The 19,388-nt window shown below is 45.2% G+C and overlaps 1 protein-coding gene across 3 annotated transcripts in view; it reads right to left on the reverse strand.

Moving 5' to 3' along the window:
- ACAP2 (ArfGAP with coiled-coil, ankyrin repeat and PH domains 2) overlaps positions 1-19,388 on the reverse strand; it is a 116,837-nt gene that overhangs the window by 77,555 nt on the left and 19,894 nt on the right. For all 3 annotated transcript variants that reach the window (XM_090053586.1, XM_090053587.1, XM_090053588.1), the window contains exon 2: positions 5,165-5,222. In XM_090053586.1, coding sequence (XP_089909712.1) covers positions 5,165-5,222 — 58 coding nt within the window. The remainder of the gene's footprint in view (positions 1-5,164; positions 5,223-19,388) is intronic.

Genomic DNA, 19,388 nt, shown 5'->3' on the forward strand with positions numbered 1-19,388 from the left:
ATACGAGAACTTCTATTTATATAAATATACATATATTGGGGGTGCATGCTTACAATTTTTTTACTGATAGGGGTGCACGATCAAACAAGTTTGGAGACCACTGATTTAGATTATTGCTAAAAATATTTCAATCTCAGCTGACACGCCCTCCGACAAAGCTTTTCACGAACAGCTTTCACACAAATTTAAGGGGAAGGTTTAAAAGTAGGTTAAACTAGAACTAGTCAAAAATTCATTTGAAAACTTAGTTTTCCATCCAGCACCAGTTTCTGGTATAGATTTTCATAGATTTCATAGACATCAGGGCTGGAAGGGACCTGGAGAGATCGAGTCCAGCCCCCTGCCCAAAGGGCAGGAAGTCAGCTGGGGTCATAGGATCCCAGCAAGATAAGCATCCAATCTACTCTTGAAGGTGCTCAATGTAGGTGCTTGAACCACCTCCGCTGGCAGACTCTTCCAGACCTTGGGGGCTTGGACAGTAAAGAAATTCTTCCTTATGTCCAGCCTGAAGCGGTCTTGCAGGAGTTTGTGACCTTTCGACCTCGTCATCCCTTGGGGCGCTCTGGTGAACAAACGTTCCCCCAGATCCTGGTGGTCACCTCTGATAAACTTATAGGTGGCCATCAGATCACCCCTGAGCCTGCGCTTTTCCAGGCTAAAGAGTCCCATGTCTCTCAGCCTGTCATCGTAAGATCTGTTTTCCTGACCTCTGATCATGCGCGTGGCTCTCCTCTGGACTCTTTCAAGCTTCTCAACATCCTTCTTGAATTGTGGAGCCCAAAACCGGGCTCAGTACTCCAGGGTTTTTATGATATAGGTTTTTAGGATGACAGGAAAGGCAGGCTGGAAAGGATCTCACAAGGTCATCTCATCCAGCTTCAGGCTCAGGGCAGGATTATCCCTGATTAAACTATCCCAGTCAAGTGACTGTCCAACCTGCTCTTGAAAACTCCCAAGGATGAAGGTTGTACAGCTTCTCTGGACAGCCTGTTTCAACACCCCCATGGTTAGAAAGTTCTTCCTACTGTCTAACATAAGCTTCCTCTGCTGCAGTTTGAGGTCATTGCTCCTAATCCTAGAGTTCAGGATCCTAAAAGTGTTCAAATGAGCCTAGCTAGATGGAAAGAGGGACTTCAAATTTTTTTTTCCCTTACAAAAAGCATCAAACTACAGGTGCCCCAATTCATGTCCAGCTGTCTGCTTCCAAATCCTCACTTTGGTTCTAGCCTGACTGCAGCTGGGACAGGGGTGTGTGCTTCAAATGAGATTTAAAAAAGCAAGCAAGCAGGAAAACTTTTGCTGTATGCTTATTAGAACAAGTTTGTTCCCACCTAAAAACACATGCAAACAAGCTTGCTTCAGAAGGAAGCAATGTTATACAAGCATTCAATTCAAGTAAACAGAGTAAGAAAAAAGGTACTATATACAAAGTCCAGTTTGATACAGCACTAAAAGTCACAATCCAAGCAGAATTAGTTAAAGGTGATGTAATGGCCAATAGGAGTCAATTTATTTTTAAAATACTTGTAACCACAAAAAGTTAATTAAAGACAAGTGTTGGAATTGAGAAGGTGAATTTGCACTTCTGGATTACAGCAGAAATACAACAGAGCATGGCCATCTGGAAAACTTATTTCCAGTGATTTCCCCTCTTTTGTTGTCTATTAAAGAAATAAGGCCACAATCTCTACAGTTCTTTTACTTTTAAATTTTATGGCTATTGCATCACTTTATAAAATGTGAGAGTTCGTAGAAGTAGGGGTCGGAAGGGACCTTATAGATCGTCAAGTCCGACCCCCTGCCAGAGCAGGAGAAAAAAAAAAAAAACTGGGCTCAAATGATCCCAGCTAAAATGAAGCCTCCTCTTAAAGACCCCCAGGGTAGGAGCCAGCACCACTTCCCTTGGAAGTTGGTTCCAGATCCTAGCCGCCCTGACCATGAAGTAGTTCTTGCGGATGTCTAATCTAAACCTCCTCTCCAACAACTCCTGGCTGTTATTCCTTGTTATGCCAGGGGGCGCTTGGGGAAACAAGGTCTCTCCCAAACCCTTCTGGTCCCCGCTAGTGAGTTTATAGACTGTCACCAGGTCCCCCCCTTCAGCCTTCTCTTGTGAAGGCTGAACAGGTTGCATGGTTTACTTGCCTATAGTGGAAACTACATCCCCGAGCACTGCCAGGAGTGACCAGGAATAACGGTCACAAGCTGGCAGAGGGGAGATTTAGACTAGACATCAGGAGGCGCTACTTCACGGTCAGGGCAACGAGGATCTGGAACCAACTTCCAAGAAAAGTGGTGCTGGCTCCTACCTTGGAGGTCTTTAAGAGGAGGTTAGATGTACACCTTGCTGGGGTCGTTTGACCCCAGTACTCTTTCCTGCCATGGCAGGGGGTCAGACTTGATGATCTGAGCTTGACCAGGAGTTCGCCCGGGAACTGACTGAGGCCGCTTGCTCCAGGACCTTGGTTGTCACGGGTGACTTCAATTACCCAGACATCTCCTGGGAAGATCACTCAGCTAAATCTGAGCGGTCGCAAAGCTTTCTCTCGTGCATGGATGACCTCTACCTGACTCAAGAAGTCTATGGGCCAACGAGAGGCAAAGCGCTGCTCGACCTGGTACTGGCTACGGGGGACGACCTAATCGGTGACCTAGTGATCGATGGGAAGCTGGGTGACAGCGACCACGAGCTGATCACTTTCACCATCCGCCGTAAAGCTGGCAAGTCAGTCAGCAACACAGAAGTCCTTGACTTCAGAAAAGCCGACTTTGACAAGCTCAAGAGGACTGTCGGTCAGGCCCTCAGGGACCACGACCCCAGGGAGATGAGAAGCAACCACTCTTCCTGAACTCCCAAGGAAGCGATCCTCAATGCACAAGCTAAATCTATTCCAACACTGAGGAAAGGCAGCAAGAAGGCACAGCAGCCCTCCTGGCTCTCTAGGGACCTAGCGGACCTCCTGTGGCTAAAAAGGAAAGCCTACAAAGGATGGAGGATGGGATTCACCTCCAAAGAGGATTATTCTGCACTGGTCCGGTCCTGCAGGGAGCAAACCAGGAAAGTCAAGGCTGCAACTGAACTCCAACTAGCTTCAAGCATCAAGGACAACAAAAAGTCCTTTTTCAGATATGTGGGGAGCCGGAGGAAAAGCAAAGGCAATGTTGGACCCCTGCTAAACCAGATGGGGCAATTGACAACTGACGCCCAGGAAAAAGCCAACCTATTAAATAGGTACTTTGCGTCAGTCTTTCATCAGTCCCGTGGGACGCCCATGCCTGCTATGGGACAGGGAAATCTGGGTGAGGGGGATCCCCTACCCTCCATAAACGCTGACCTTGTGAAGGAACACCTTGAGAAGCTGGACACCTTCAAGTCAGCCGGCCCTGACAATCCTCACCCCAGGGTACTCAAGGAGCTGGTGAGCGTCATAGCCCAGCCCCCGGCACAGATCTTTGAAAACTCTTGGCGCTCTGGTGTAGTGCCCGAAGACTGGAAGAAGGCCAATGTGGTGCCGATCTTCAAGAAAGGGAGGAGAGTGGATCCGGCTAACTACAGGCCCATTAGCCTGACTTCTACCCTGCAGAAGGTCTTAGAAAAGTTTATTACGGAGGCCATCCTTGAGGGACTGGCCCAGGCTAACATCCTAAGGGACAGCCAGCACGGGTTTGTTGCGGGTAGGTCTTGTTTGACCAATCTCATTTCCTTCTATGACCAGGTGACCTATCACCTGGACGAGGGAGAAGAGATTGATGTCATATATCTTGACTTCAAAAAAGCCTTTGATCTGGTATCCCACGACCACCTCTTGGCCAAACTGGCCGGTTGTGGCCTTGGCTCTACCACGATCCGCTGGCTGGGAAACTGGCTCCGTGGTCGGACCCAGAGGGTTGTAATCGATGGCAGTCACTCATTGTGGTGCCCTGTGACCAGTGGGGTCCCTCAAGGCTCTGTCCTGGGACCCATACTGTTCAACATCTTCATTAACGATGTGGACATTGGAGTCAGGAGTGGACTGGCCAAGTTCGCCGATGACACCAAACTTTGGGGCAAAGCATCCACACCAGAAGATAGGCGGGTGATCCAGGCTGACCTGGACAAGCTCAGCAAATGGGCGGACGAGAACCTGATGGTGTTTAACACCGAAAAATGCAAGGTTCTCCACCTTGGGAGGAAAAACCTGCAGCACCCTTATAGGCTCGGCAGTGCTACGTTGGTTAGCACTACAGAAGAAAGAGACTTGGGGGTCATCATTGACCACAAGATGAACATGAGCCTCCAATGCGATGCTGCGGCTAGTAAAGCGACCAAAACGCTGGCTTGCATCCATAGATGCTTCTCGAGCAAATCCCGGGACGTCATTCTCCCCTTGTGCTCGGCCTTGGTGAGGCCGCAGCGGGAGTACTACGTCCAGTTTTGGGCTCCACAATTCAAAAGGATGTGGAGAAGCTTGAGAGAGTCCAGAGGAGAGCCACGCGCATGATCAGAGGTCAGGAAAACAGATCTTACAATGACAGGCTGAGAGACATGGGACTCTTTAGCCTGGAAAAGCGCAGGCTCAGGGGTGATCTGATGGCCACCTATAAGTTTATCAGGGGTGACCACCAGGATCTGGGGGAACGTCTGTTCACCAGAGCGCCCCAAGGGATGACGAGGTCGAACGGTCACAAACTCCTGCAAGACCGTTTCAGGCTGGACATAAGGAAGAATTTCTTTACTGTCTGAGCCCCCAAGGTCTGGAAGAGTCTGCCAGCGGAGGTGGTTCAAGCACCTGCACTGAACACCTTCAAGAGTAAATTGGATGCTTATCTTGCTGGGATCCTATGACCCCAGCTGACTTCCTGCCCTTTGGACAGGGAGCTGGACTCCATGATCTCCCAAGGTCCCTTTCAGCCCTAATGTCTATGAAATCTAAGAAATCTGCTCAGGTCCCTTCCAACCCTAGAAAGTATGAAACTAAGTCTGATTTAGCACTGCACAAATGTGTCATGCAAAATGTGCTACTGCACTGCCAAATGTACCAGCTACATGTTAAGATACCACTAAGCACAAGACAATACAAGTGGCACTCACCATGGAAAAGCAGAAACTGAAGATTCATTTAATCCTACTAAGCAATATCATTTTTTTAAGTTTACAACATACCCATAGTCACATTAAGCATCTTACCTTATCCAGTTTCAGTTCTAATTCTGTCACATCTCCTTCCACTTCTTCTAAAGCAGCCCTGCAAGATTAAAATAATATGTTGCATACTAAGGCATTACACAAAATATACTTTGTGACTACATGTTCAGTTCATGTCATTATCAGAAAAATATTGACTGAGAAGTCTGTTGAAGAAGGGGTGGAGGGAATAACAGGAGGAAACCATTAGCTTGGCTAATGGCTACATAAAAGCATGATGGGCTTACTAACATTTGGAGATATTAACACAGTAGGAAGGGAAGAGCCATCAGCACTGGGATAGACGAGGTAGGGGCCAAACATATTGTCTCTCTTGGGCAGCAGGAAGCACAATGTGATAGTGTTACAAAACCCAGGGATAAGGTTTGGAAAGAAAGTTTAGACTCAATATCAGAGAAACGAAACATTAAAAAAAAAACGAGTGCCTCTGCAAGACAATGCTAGATGATGCAGGTGCCTGGCTTTTTCCATCATGAATTCAGTCAGATTCAGTTTCTCTTTCATATTTTCATAGGCCAGTAGAAGCTGCTTGCATTTCTCACACACAAAACTCATGACTACAACAGCTTGAGTATTGGAACAACCGTACTGCATTAGGTGCAAAGTATATTACTGCTGCTGCTGCTACTTGAAGCACAGACAAATGCCTTACAGAAGAGACCCACTGACTCTTCTATCTACATTTTCACTGACTGCCTATCTTGTATGCATACCAGCCTAGCCTCCGGCTTTTTTACTTTTCATTCCATCCAGGAAGAGTACACATCAACTGCTGAAACTTCCTTTAGCCTGATGATGGGTTTTTGAACCTGAAAGCTTGCTTAAAAATTGTTCTCCAGCTATTTAGTGGTCTAATAACAGATATCAGATTCACCCAAAGAACCTTGTCTTACAGAAAAGAAGTTTTACAGAGTTTATGATGGTGCAAGATGTGCTCAGGTCAATGCCTTGCCACTCTAAATGCATCCAAAAGTTGCACCACAAAATTCTAGTCACTGCTCTCTGATAGAAACCCAAACACATTCCTCCAAATCAGAGCTGAGAAGAGTCACACTGAACCACTACCTGCAGCAAACCCTGACACAGTAAAGTAAAATACTTTCAGTCACCTACTTGTCTCAACCACCGGCTCTCAACCAGGGTGCGGTGGCACAGGCATTGCCCCCACGGCCAGGTGAGAGTGCTGTGAGCCTCGTGTGTAGCCCGACCAGGAGGGGATTCGGTACAGGCACACGCTCCAATAAGCCTCAAGCAGACAGGAGAGCCTGCTGGTGCCACAGCCCTTCCCAGTTTGGCCATCCCACGCTCCTCCTGGAAAGAGGTGCACAGGACAGTTCCACCTGCCCCTGCACCAGTTGCTGGGAGACTAGGTGCAGGGTTGGACCTGGAAGGGCTGCAGCATAAGTGCACACTCCAGCCTACTTTAAGCTTATCAGAAAGCCCTAATGCAGGAGAAGTGTCTGCTGGAGCCATTGCTCTTCCCAGTGCAGCTGTGCATGAAGCATGCAAGGCATTTTTACCTGGCCACAGCAATGCAGCACCCCAGCTGAGAACCACTGAGGTAAGCCAAGACAGCACAGCTGGTTCTCAACAAGGGTGCTGTCAAAGTCAAGACTTGTGGAGTGGTTCCCTGAATCTATAAAGGTTGAGGACCACTGATCCAAGCCAGAGAGTCAAGCATCAATGCTGGGCTTGCGACAAGATGGCTCTCTGGCTACACCACCATCTCTGAACATGACACAGGCCCTTCGTATCCGAAGTTGCACAATGTTCTGCGATTTTGCTCAGCTCTTCCTCTGTGTTAGCACACTGGAACAGTCCATTCCCACTGAAAATTCTGAAAACTCGCTGCTATGTACATTAATTCAAGCCAGGAAATACAGAGCTAAAGCTTTTGGATCAGACCTTTGGCACTTAATGGTTTCTATGGGACATGCTCGCTATAACTGCAGCAACTAGCTCATACACAGCACAGCTATATTCTAGTGCAACTAAGAATATCTTCCAGAGTCAAAATGTGCAGGCCAACAATCATGCCGCACAGTCAAGAACTCTTTGTTGCTCCTTGTCTGCAAACAGCTTGCTTCCATTTAGTTTCTACAATAGATATGTTTTCAAAGAACATGTGGAATTCAAACTGTACAAGAGGAGAAAGAAAGGAACAAGTATCAAAAGGTTTAGACACCCAGAGCACAAGCCACGATGACTTCATTCCTCAGTGGGTCTGCCAGATTAAAAAAAAAAAAGACTTAATTATGTTCACTGACAGAGCTGAGGACCAATCAGTAACGGGTTTTCACTGCATCAGACTCTTGGCAAAAAAACAGGGAGCAGCAGCCAGTCCCTGCTGCAAAAAAGTGGCGATCTGAACAGGCCAGACAAGCACAGGTTGCAAGCAGAGGTGGAACATGCCAAACAGTCCAATGGTAGCAGAAACACGTTCACTTCAGTCTTTTTCTTTTTTGGAGGAGAAGGAAGAGGAAGGAGTTAGGAAGGAACTGACTAAATGGAAACAAAAGGGCAGGAAGGGCAGATACTAGAGGATGGTCCTGCTTTGAGCAGGGGGTTGGACTAGACGTGACCTCCTGAGGTCCCTTCCTATCCCCATTGTGTTCCAGGACACAGACAGGTAGGCAGGTCAATAGAGAAGAGCTGACATGCAGGTGTTCAGTGAAGCCAAGATGAAGACACGGAAGAGAAGGTTTAAAGCAAAGAACAAGTTTCTTTCTCCTCATTCTGCCAAGTCCAAGTCAGGATAGAAAGTTCTCTAAATGGGCCATTTCCTCACTAGCTCATTCACCTCTGCAACTTTCCTCGCAAGGCTACATAGTGAGAGAAGTGCTGCCCACAGCCCTGGGCAAGCTCTGGGCCCTGGAGCTATCAAGGAAGAAATGGTGGCCTGACTTAGACCCCATTTAACCCTTCATAACTGGGCCTAAAGTTCCCTTGCTCTGGCTGCTTCTACAGCTCATCCTACCATCCAGAAACTCTCATGGGTAAGTGTACTTGACAGGATCAAAACAAGGATAAATTATTAGGAAAAAGATAGAAAATAAATAAGCATGTTCCCTGACCTCCTGCACTGAGCATAGCCATATTAATACATCAATGACACTTTCCAAGCTATCTGGAGAGAATGAGTGCAAGGTCGGAGCACACGCTCTGGACAGCTGACTGAAGTATGTTTTACTAGGATATGCACTTGCTTCTTCAGAGTTTACTCGTTTCTTCTCATTTTAGCTGTTCCAAGCAAAGCAAAAGAATATAAAATAGGCCTATTTTCTCTACTGAAAACATCTGGGACAGGGATTATTTACAGTTCACATAACATTCTCGTAATTCAGACCAAGTCCCTGCTCTGAGCCAAAACAAAAATCTGTTATAAATGCAGGAAACAGTCATGGAGCAACAGCAAGGACTGGACGTCAATTGTGACAAGTACCAGGAATGTCTGTCCTTCATGAATTAACGTCCAGAGAGAAGTGGAAGCTGGGACTGGGGATTGGGCCAGCAGTCTCAGCCAAACAGCTTTGAAATTAGGACTACAGGAGCAAATCTTCTGGTTCAACTCAGTGCTGATGCAGAGCAAAACATCTGTGGCCTCCTCAGCTATTCAAACTCCAGACAGGAAGGCCCAAAACCAGAACAGCTGCTGCAAGGGGAATGGTTTGTGCAAACAGGTAACCCCTTCATACTACAACGTGAACTCTCCAAAAGGCATTTCCCCTCCCCTCAACCCATGGGGCTCAGTGTGCTACAGTAATCCTCTCTGCACTGCCTCAGCTGGAGGAGCAGAAGAAAGGATGGGAGAAGAATCCAGGCCAGCACTAAATCTTTTTTAAAGAATAAAAACTGAGGTGACCCATGTCCTGTGGTTCTTGAACTTTTTAGATGGGAGGACACCAAGCAGAGAACTCAGCCTAGTGCCCACTGCCTCTCAAAATGTATCTAAGGCAATGGCCCTCAGCCTTTTTAGACTCAACGCACCCCTTGGTAAACTGGAGGCACCTCCCTGAAAACACCAGCTCTTTGTTTTCCTGTTATAATTGTGCAGTAAGAAAACAAAGCAATTCTTCTGTTGTAAAAAACTCAGAAAGACCACAGCAGGCCAGAATGATTTGAACATACTGGAAACCTCTGGTTTTACCTTGTGAATTATGTTTGCACAAGTAACAGTGCTAACACTGCAAGGCACCCTGCAGCACGCTTGAAAAGATCAAAGCACCCCCGAAATCTATAGCATTAAAAATATTCTGACTGCTGAGTTTTTTCTGAGCTCTAAACAGAAAAAGAAAGCTGTATTATTTTTCTGTGGTTAAAAACAAGAGGTTGCATTTTACAAGGGGTGCCTTGAGTTTAAACAGATGGATAAGCACTGGACTAGACCTTTACATGCAGCCCATAAATCCATTTACATTGTCATACCTGTTGAATCTTCAGTCAAATAATACATCTGACAGCATATTTCCTAGACCAGGTAGGATCCAGTCCATCAGAAACCAGCAGCACACTAGTATAATCTACTTCCTACATAAAACAACAGTGACTAAAGCAACCAAGCTTGAGGATAAGTGTAGTGCAGCATAGCCTCTCCCCTCTAACCTGACCTCATCCACGTAATCTTTCATACCTCCAAAACATTTTTATCTTGATGTTAACTTGATGGGTACAATCAGACCTAGACAGGTTACAAGGGTGGGCGGACGAGAATAGGATGGGTTTCAACACAGACAAGTGCAAGGTGATGCACCTGGGGAGTAACAACCGGCACCATACCTACAGGTTAGGGAACTCCCCTCTTGTCAGCACGGAGGCTGAAAGGGATCTTGGGGTCATCATTGACTCCAAGATGAACATGGGCCGGCAGTGCGGGGAGGCAGTTAGGAAGGCCAACCGCACCTTGTCATGCATCCACAGATGCATCTCGAGCAGGTCCAAAGAGGTGATCCTCCCCCTCTATGCGGCACTGGTCAGGCCGCAGCTGGAGTACTGCATTCAGTTCTGGGCGCCGCACTTCAGGAGGGATGTGGACAGCATGGAGAGGGCCCAGAGGAGGGCCATTTGCATGATCAGGGGACAACAGGGCAGGCCCTATGAGGAGAGGCTACGGGACCTGAACCTGTTCAGCCTCCAAAAGAGAAGGCTGATGGGGGGATCTTGTGGCCTGTTATAAACTAGTCGGGGGGGGGGGGGTCAGCAGGCATTGGGGGGAGTCCCTGTTCCCCCGAGCACCGCCAAGAGTGACCAGGAATAACGGTCACAAGCTGGCAGAGGGTAGGTTTAGGTTAGATATCAGGAGGTGCGACTTCACGGTCAGGGTGGCTAGGGTCTGGAACCAGCTTCCAAGAGAAGTGGTGCAGGCTCCTACCCTGGGGGTGTTTAAGAGGAGGTTAGATGCACATCTTGCTGGGGTCGTTTGACCCCAGTACTCTTTCCTGCCGTGGCAGGGGGTCGGACTAGATGATCTGCTCAGGTCCCTTCCGACCCTAGAAACTATGAAACTATAAACTTATTTAGTCAAATGGAACATGTACTTAATCCATACTAAGCAACAACTCTAGAATAAAATCTTCCATAGGTATTTTAGTGGCAAGTCAACCCTAGTGTCATACATGCCTAATTTGCAACCAGTGTAAAGGAACCCACATTTGAAGGGTACAAAACAAATACAATGTCTGAGAATGCAGAAAGTATCAAAGAGGTTTTGGGATTTTTAAAGCATTTTCTCATATATATTCCATTTCAAAACTTGAGAAAACCACTGGTATCTTTGCAAGTTAGGATCAGGTAAAAGATGAACTGAAAGTGCTAATATCACAAATTTGCTCTATAGCGTTTGAAGGATCTTGCTATTTGGGATTTGATTTCAGGATCTTAAATATAAGGTTATGTTCCTGGTTTTCTATCAGGCCTCTAAAATACTTTACAGAATTGCAGTGAAGCGATCATTCCAAGCACTTGATACCAAAGATGCCTCCTGCACACCTTTCTTGCTATACTATCCAACACTTAATGCATTCAATGTAGCCACTTTAAAACTGCAGCCACAAAAGCACCTTAAGACGATTTGTTTTAATCATCTTACCATTTGTAGGTGCCAATATATGTACTTACATGAACCCCATAATCAAAGCTACAGGAAGGAAGACCACACAAATATCAATTTAGCTTTATAGCACAGGTCAAGCTGATGGAAGAATAAACAAAAAGGTCTGAAACTACGGTGTTCCATTTCAGGGGGGCAACATTTAAAAAACATAAGGGAAGTAGTTAGTGAAGTCACCCGGTCCAAAGACCTCAAGGGCTTCAGTTTTCTTTGTTTTAAGAGACAGGTGCATTAACCAGCTGAAACTTACACCCCAAACATACAGGAAGGAGTTCCAAACCTGAACTCCACAAACAGCCACCTTGACAAGAATATCAGAAACAGGGAGAAAGCCTACTAGAAATGCAAGAAAAAACTGATAAAGTTTCAAAGGACAGGAAGGAGAGAGGGAGGGATGTTAGATATGTAAAGGAAAATAAAACAGATAGCAAAAGGTTTTTCAGTCATACAGAGAGAACAAGGGAAGAGAAGTGACTAAAGATAATGCAGGTGTGGCCCTAGACTAAATGACTACTTTGTCTTAACTTTTCAATAAAATGAGACTGAACACAAGGGCAAAGACAAATTAGATAAGAGGAATGATGAGGAAATAGAAATTACCATACCCAAAGAAACAGCAGAACACTAAGAGCTCCGTCTGCTCAAATCAGCAGACACGGGTATTCTCCTAGTTTTGAAAGAATTGGCACACAGTATTTCAGGCTGGACAGCATGGATTTCTAACAAATCTCTTTGGTCATGGGTGGTACCACAGAACTGGAGAACAGGAGACAAGGTACCTATGTCTAAAGAAGGGGGGAAACAAAGGGACCCAGGCAACTACAGGCCCAGTAACGTGATCTCACTAGTATGCCAGTCTTTAAAACACATTATGAAGGAAGGAATGAAGACACAGGAGTAAACGGCTAAAAATCAGTATAGGTTGGCTAAAGACATCATGCCAGAGAAACGTGGTATCTGGCTCTGATAAAATAACAAATTTTCTAAACCAGGAGTTCTCAACTGGTGGCCACAAATGGATAGAGAGGACTGGGGTGGGGGCACATCAGCTGACTTCCCTGAACAGTCCTGCAACATCAATGAGACACCAGGCTTTCCCATACAGGCACTGCTCAAACAGGAACCAGCGACGCTGTGGGAGGGCTAATTTCCTCTATGAGACGGTGTTAACTGGTCCAAACTTGGGGCTGCACAAGTGCACACTGCTTTTGTTCCAGAGCTGGAGTACGCAGCATGCTCAGTGTCCCTGAAGCCTGCCTGGCAAGAGGCCTGTGAGCTGTGCATGACATGTGGGCAAGACTGGGTGCAAAACCAGGTGTGATATGATTGGGGGCTAGGGAGAGAAGGCAGAGTGGGCTGTAAGGAAGAGGCAAGCCATAGGATCAGAAAGGTTGGCTGAGAGGTACTGATCTAGGTAAAAGTAGTAAAAAATTAAGTCTCATCTGCCTGAAATGCAGGAAAGCACTGGAACTGGTTCATCTTGGGAGATCATGGTCACTCCAGTGCTGGAAGTTTAAGTGAAACTTAAACAAGTCCCTTCTAGCCCAGTAACACTATTATTTTCCAGTAAATGCCACAAAGAAAAATATTAAGAGGCACCAAATAGGGATTAGTACAAGAACTGCAATATGCAAGAAATTTGATTAAAGGGCTGACAACAATGTACTGGGGGCTGAATAAAGAACTAGCAGGCTGGAGAGCAGTCAGGATCAGTCTCGGGAAGTCATTAAAAGGAACAAACTTTTTTTAATGACTTCATGCGTAACAAAAAATGAGTGGGCTTATGAAATCTATGATGACAAAAATTTGGGAGGCATCATTAAAACAGGATCCAGGTATCATACAGGAAGAACTGGATGATCCTGGAGAACTAGAATAAAGGGATAAGATTAAGAGATTCAGAGATTTTTAGGGGCGGAAGGGACCTTGGAAGATAATCAAGTCCGACCCCCTACTCCTGGGTAGAAGAGTGCTGGGGTAAAATCTGTGTCAAGGGCTGACTTTCAATAGATTGCAGCGAGGTGGCTCAGTAGCACAAATCACAAGATTACGCATTTGAGGGTTACCACACATTCCTAATATCACCTGATCATTGCCCAGGCTGATATGACAGAGAATAAGGAAGACCTGGGTGTATTAGTTAATCACAGGACAGTGAGGCAAAGTGAGGTGGCCACAAAACAGGCAGATGTGGTTGTAGGTTGCATGAAAGGCATTTCCAGTAGCAATAGAGAAATATTAATGCTCCCATACAAGGCACTGGGGAGACATCAAGAATACTGTCTAGAATGTTGGTGATCCATATTCAAAAGTGATTAATTAAAATTGCAATGGGTTCAGAGAGTAGCTAGGACAATTGGGGAATGAACTACTAAAAAAGTTTAGCTTATTTAGCCTTGCAAAACAAAATCTGAGAAGGAGTATTAATACTGTTATACATAAGATTGTAGAGAAAGAACAAAACACCAGGGATGCAGAAAAGCTATTTAAGCTACAGGACCATGAGGATGCAACAAGCACCAAAGCTCCCAAGTTCTGTAACAGCCTCCCAATACAAGTAGCAGGAAGAAACAGAAAAAAAAAACCCCCAACTAGCTTTAAGATGAAGCTGGATCGGTTAATGAGAGGACCGATATGACTTGCTTGCCTGGTATACCTGGGAACTGAACTTTCATGACACAGAAGCTCCACTATAGCCCTATGTTCCTGAGGCAGAACAAGCATCATCTCAGTTTTACAAACAGGGAATTAAGCACAGGGAAACTCAGTGACTCATTTGTGGTCAGCAAACAGAGGAACCTAACTGCCCAAGAGCACAACTCTTGTGATCTGCGATAGCACAGGCAGTTCTGCAAGACAAGTGGAATAGATCCAGGCTGAGACTGGAAGAAATACAGCAGCTCTGGGCCATATTCCAACCAGTAACGAACAGATAAAATTAAGTAATGCAAACCAGGTGTCAGGAATTTATCACTAAACTAACACTAAACTAAAACAACAGGGGTTACCTCAAAATCATGCTTCGGCCATGTCTGCTCCCAGGTGTATGAAGTGTACTAAAAATGCAACTTAAAATCTATTGTCTTTAGGTTTCTACCTCTGCTACCTCATTCTCTGTGGCATTTCTCTCCACTTCTCACATGGGCTACTTTCATCTGCTTACACTTGGGCTGTTTAGACAGTAAGTTTTTTCAGCCAAGGCTCTGTCCTAGTCATCTAAAACAGGGCTGGGCTGCCCCCTTCCCTCCTCCGTGCACTACACCTGCCCCAGATCAGGAACACCAGCTGGATCCAGCCTGCAGAGGGATCAGACACTGCCCACGCAGTCTGCCAGGGAAAAAGGTTGAGCACCACTAATCTAAAATATCATCCATACCTACGACCTATGTAAACAATATGTGAATGTGATGCATGGGATCTCTTGAGAACAATGGGGCAGAGAGAAGAGCCGTGGATTACACACAGACAAAAAGATCTAATATTCTGGCTGAAAGTACACAGAGATGCTGGGGATGGGTTTAAATAGCAAGCAGAAAGGAAGATGCACACAGAGGAATTCCGTTAGTAGAGATAAAAAGTTTTTAAAATAACAGAATTGGTTTAGGAGAGGAAATATAACACAAACTGATAATATTCTCTCACTCCTTGGGCCTAAGAAAAATACTTGTGAAATATTGCTTAAAATACTGAAAGAAATAAAGGTCATTCCAAGGAATCTAATGTCCTTGGGTTGTTTAAAAAAAGGAAAGAAACAACATGATATAAACAGTGGCAGCCTTGAGAGCTCATTTAGTTTTCAGGAGATAGCAAGCATAAATTTATTAGATAAAACTGTTAGCTATATTTCTGTGTGAAAACAGAAGCTTTTAGTAGCCATACAAATTCCAAGGGAAAAATAAGTAAAGAAAAATCAGGATTACATATGGAAAGGAAATCAGGAAAGAACAGGAAGCAAAGACTGACAAAAATGTTGGGTAAGAGAAAACCCAGCCAGAATTGTGACAATATGAAGAAATGTTGGCATTAACAGTATTTAAAAATCACTCTAGAAACAGAGGAAGTGTTCTCAGTTAAGTTATATGAAATTACTACCAAGTTTTAAGGGAAAAAAAACCTAGGCAAATAGACCTATAACCTGAACAGTGCCACTACAGCAGTGATCGCTGAGGAACAGGTCAGGCTAGGAGTGGGGAGGGGAAAGGACACAGAAACCCTCGCCACAGGACTAGTATGACTGTCCCTGGAGGCAAAGCTGTTTTCAAAAAGCAGCATCTACAAGCAGGTCACGTTGGCCATCATGAACTAAACCAGATGTTTTTTAAAAACCATCCAAAATGCAGACCCCACCCCTGTTACAAGCTCTTCATGGACAGATCCTGCCTGAGCCAGTAAAGGTTCCATGAATGTGCAGGAATCATAATCCTATGGACCTCTCTGCAGGATCGTGGCTTTAGTTAGAGTTCCTAGTCTGGAAAAGTTTTAGCAAAACGATGCCTCAGCCACAGTGCCCAGCACCAGTGCTATTCCAGAATCAGTTCCTCATCGAGGTTTTCCAACTCCTGGGGAAAGGGGCAGAAATGGGACATCAAAGCTATTAAGGGATTTGACAACACAGCTGACAAGTCTTGAGAGCAAGAGAAAAAGATGGTTGTTTTCAGAAAAACTGTTGATACTGTGCATTTCCAAGGTCAAAATGTATGTGGAGGGCATTTGAATGGAGAAAAACAGGTTTAAAGAGAGTGAAAAATTAATAGAGCTACTTGGGCCTGAAAAAACACATCCAGGAGGATCTGTGTTTGCTCTAATGTGACTGACTTTTATTCATATGACCAGTAAGAAGAAATTTGCAAAATAATCAAGTTTGCTGGCAAAACACAAGTCCTGATACAGAACTGGGTGATCATGGGTCAGTTCAGTGGAGGAAAACATTCAAAATTTTGAAAAAATTAAACAGATTTAGCGGGGAGAAAAAAAACTAACAAGACAGCATAACCAGGGCCCTAACAAATAAGGGAATAAAATCTCAATGAATGTTAGCTGTAAGTTAAAATGTCACAGAAAGTGTTTCTTCTCACACTGACAGAATATGTAGAATAAAAGCATGAGCAACCACGTATGCTTAGATAAAAGAAAGCATATAACCAGTTCTGTCTGACCTTCCAGGACAACTAATTCTGGTTAGGTATTTTTAAATGACTGATTTTAGAAGAAAAGGCCAGCTACCAAAGGATTTTAATTCTGAATATTTCTAGTTTCCTCAGTCACTGATACCACAACTAAAACACTGCGGCTGACTTTCAGTTACTAAATGCAAAGGAGCTAATGGCAAACAGGTTGAAGACTGCATCATGCACTACTATTGGTTAAAAAACAACCAACCAGCCCAAAGTGACTGCAATACTGTTTCTACAGCAAAGAGTGGCTTGCGGGTACACTGATCATGGTGGGGGCCAGGCAGCAGGGGGAAGGGAAGGCTTAGTGTCCCGGGCTGCTGCTGCCACATATTATTTGCACTCAGTAGCAGCATCCCCATACCCAGACTCCCTGGGAGCTACCCCCGGGGCCCCGTTCACCCCCCCCCGGGGAACAGAGCTGTGCCTGATCTGGCAAGGGCTCACAAGGGTGGGGAAGGAAGCATCATTCCACTCACTCCATTTGCCCCCTACCCCTCAAATATACACCTGGTACAGTGCTGCACCACCCAGCTCCCATGGCTGGGGAGGGGGGCAGCATGGGGCTGCCCCTGCCACAGCAAAGACTGCGGGGGCAATTCTGGCACCCTCTCACAGTCAGCACCTGGGGCTGGTGCCCCATTCCCTGCACCCTAGTTACACAGCAGCACATGAGCATCCTGGGGTCTGCAAGTTATTACAGATCAAGGGAAATTCACTGTGTGGACTACTGTTCTCCCACCAGCTCTTTCAAGTGTAGCCAAATAAACCAAAACAAAATCTAAATACAGTCCAGTGAACATGTTCTGTTTTTCAGGTGGTCTCATAGAGAGAGGAGTCACCAGCAAGACTAAGAAAAGAACTTTAAAAAATCATCAGTTCTTAGCACAAGAAGAACACAGCTGCTTTAGTACTTACTACTGAACCAGGCACCAGTCATTTCACATTGGGATTTTACAACATCATGTAACTGCTGTATAGCGAGTCAATGACTATGTTCTTAAAATAGGTGAAATTGACTGCTACTAACATATTTTGGAGTAATGCTAGAAATCCAGACAGGCAATGATGATCATCTCCTTCATTGAAACAGAGTCTGAATCATCAACGTGTTACAGCCACTTCCCATGACTGTACTCCGTTCCACTGAAACGGCGTGTAACGCGCAGCACTAGGCAAAGCCATCCCAGACCTCCTCCACTCCCCTGAATACACGATTGCTGTTTATATGGAGGCAGTGTCGGACAAGGGCACCACTGTGCTAGGTACTGTACACATGCAAAGCAAGAGCTGCCACTTGTCAAAGCAATTTACAGTCTGCAGTGATTCACGCTGGGGAAATATCTTCAGCACAAACTCCCAGCTACATGCCATGCTGTCTAACATCTGTGTTGATTTCCTATTTGCAAATATAAGTGGCATTTCACTGTACAGCTCTACTCTGTAAGACAGGATCTTTATATCTTTCCAAGAACTGAAACCATAATGATAGATACATATCAATAAATGAATATCAAGCTAGTAAATAAAATGAGTTCAGACTACTTAGCCTCCCTGCTGAGCCATCAACCCAGACAGCAAGAACTTCTTGCCTTACAGTGACCTAAGGACATACTGCCCATAAGTATGCCACCCTTGAGATGAATATACCTACTGTATTCAGAAGAATATTTTGACTAAAGGAGCAGGACAACAGACCTTCACTTATTTCACCAATACAGAATCAGGTGGTACAAAACTCTGTCACAGTAGGGAAGGGGAGCAAGCCTTCCAGTATCTGCTCTTATGTATGCCCCTCACAGAATACATGCCAGAAATTTCATAGATTTCACAGATGTAGGGTCAGAAGGAACCTTGTAGATCTTCTAGTCGAAACCCCTGCCCTGGGCACAAAAGAAAACTGGGCTCAAATGACCCCAGCCAGGTACTCAGAATATACTGAAACAGCATGTTAAGTCAACCATCAAAAACTGAATGTAGGTTCTCATACAAGAAAAATATGTTTTACAAATATATGCATCAACTCTCCTTAGCTAGAGCGCAGCTCAAGAAAAAAAAAAAGCCTATGCAAACCATCCTATACAATGCAGAACCTAGATTCTACGTTCAAACTCCTCCAAGAAGGTGTTCTCTCAGCTATGGTGGGCTGGTCTGCCCTGCCCTTTATGCCACTAGTTGGGAGGTACGAGGATAAATAGGGAAATATTTAGGGGCACCTTCACACATGACTAATTGCTCTGTAATTTGTTCCCTCTACTTAGCAGTTTAATTTTACATAGACCACCTTTTCTCTAGAAGTCCACCATTATAAGTAGAAATGATTTTGTTTCACACAGTTTTAACACTTCAGTCTCCTACATTATGACCATCTTCAAGAAAGGCAGTAAGTCTGTGTGTGGGAACTACTGAGATAACTGCCTTCTTTTCCACAGCAGGGAAAATCCTCACCCGCATCCTCCTGAGCTGTCTTCTACCACTTGTTGAGAAAGTCGAGCCAGACTCTCAGTGTGGTTTAGATCATCCTGTGGGGCAACCGACACACTCTTTGTGGCCCACCAGGTCCAATAAAAGTGGCAGGTACATCATCAGGAACCATATACAGTTCACTGACCTCCTAAAGGCCTCAGACTCTGTCAGTCACAAAACTTTGTAAAGTACTGCCCAGATCTGGATACCCTGAAAAGTACATCAAGGACCAGAGGCTTCTCCGTGATCAGATGACTGTGATCGTTCTTTGATCAGAGACAGCTCCATGTGTCAGCTGAACTGGAGTCAAGCAAGGATGCATCAGTGCATATGCCTGACTCTCAACTCCCCCAAAAAAAAGTGCTCTGCTCCCAAACCTCAAGAAAACAGACGTGGACATCAAGAGCTGGGAGCTGGCTGCTAACTGACTGCAACGGTGCTGCAACCTCAACCAAGAGACAGT

Source organism: Crocodylus siamensis, chromosome 6 (assembly GCF_052110815.1).
Source record: "Crocodylus siamensis isolate JL-2025a chromosome 6, ASM5211081v1, whole genome shotgun sequence".
NCBI classification, from domain to species: Eukaryota; Metazoa; Chordata; order Crocodylia; family Crocodylidae; genus Crocodylus; species Crocodylus siamensis.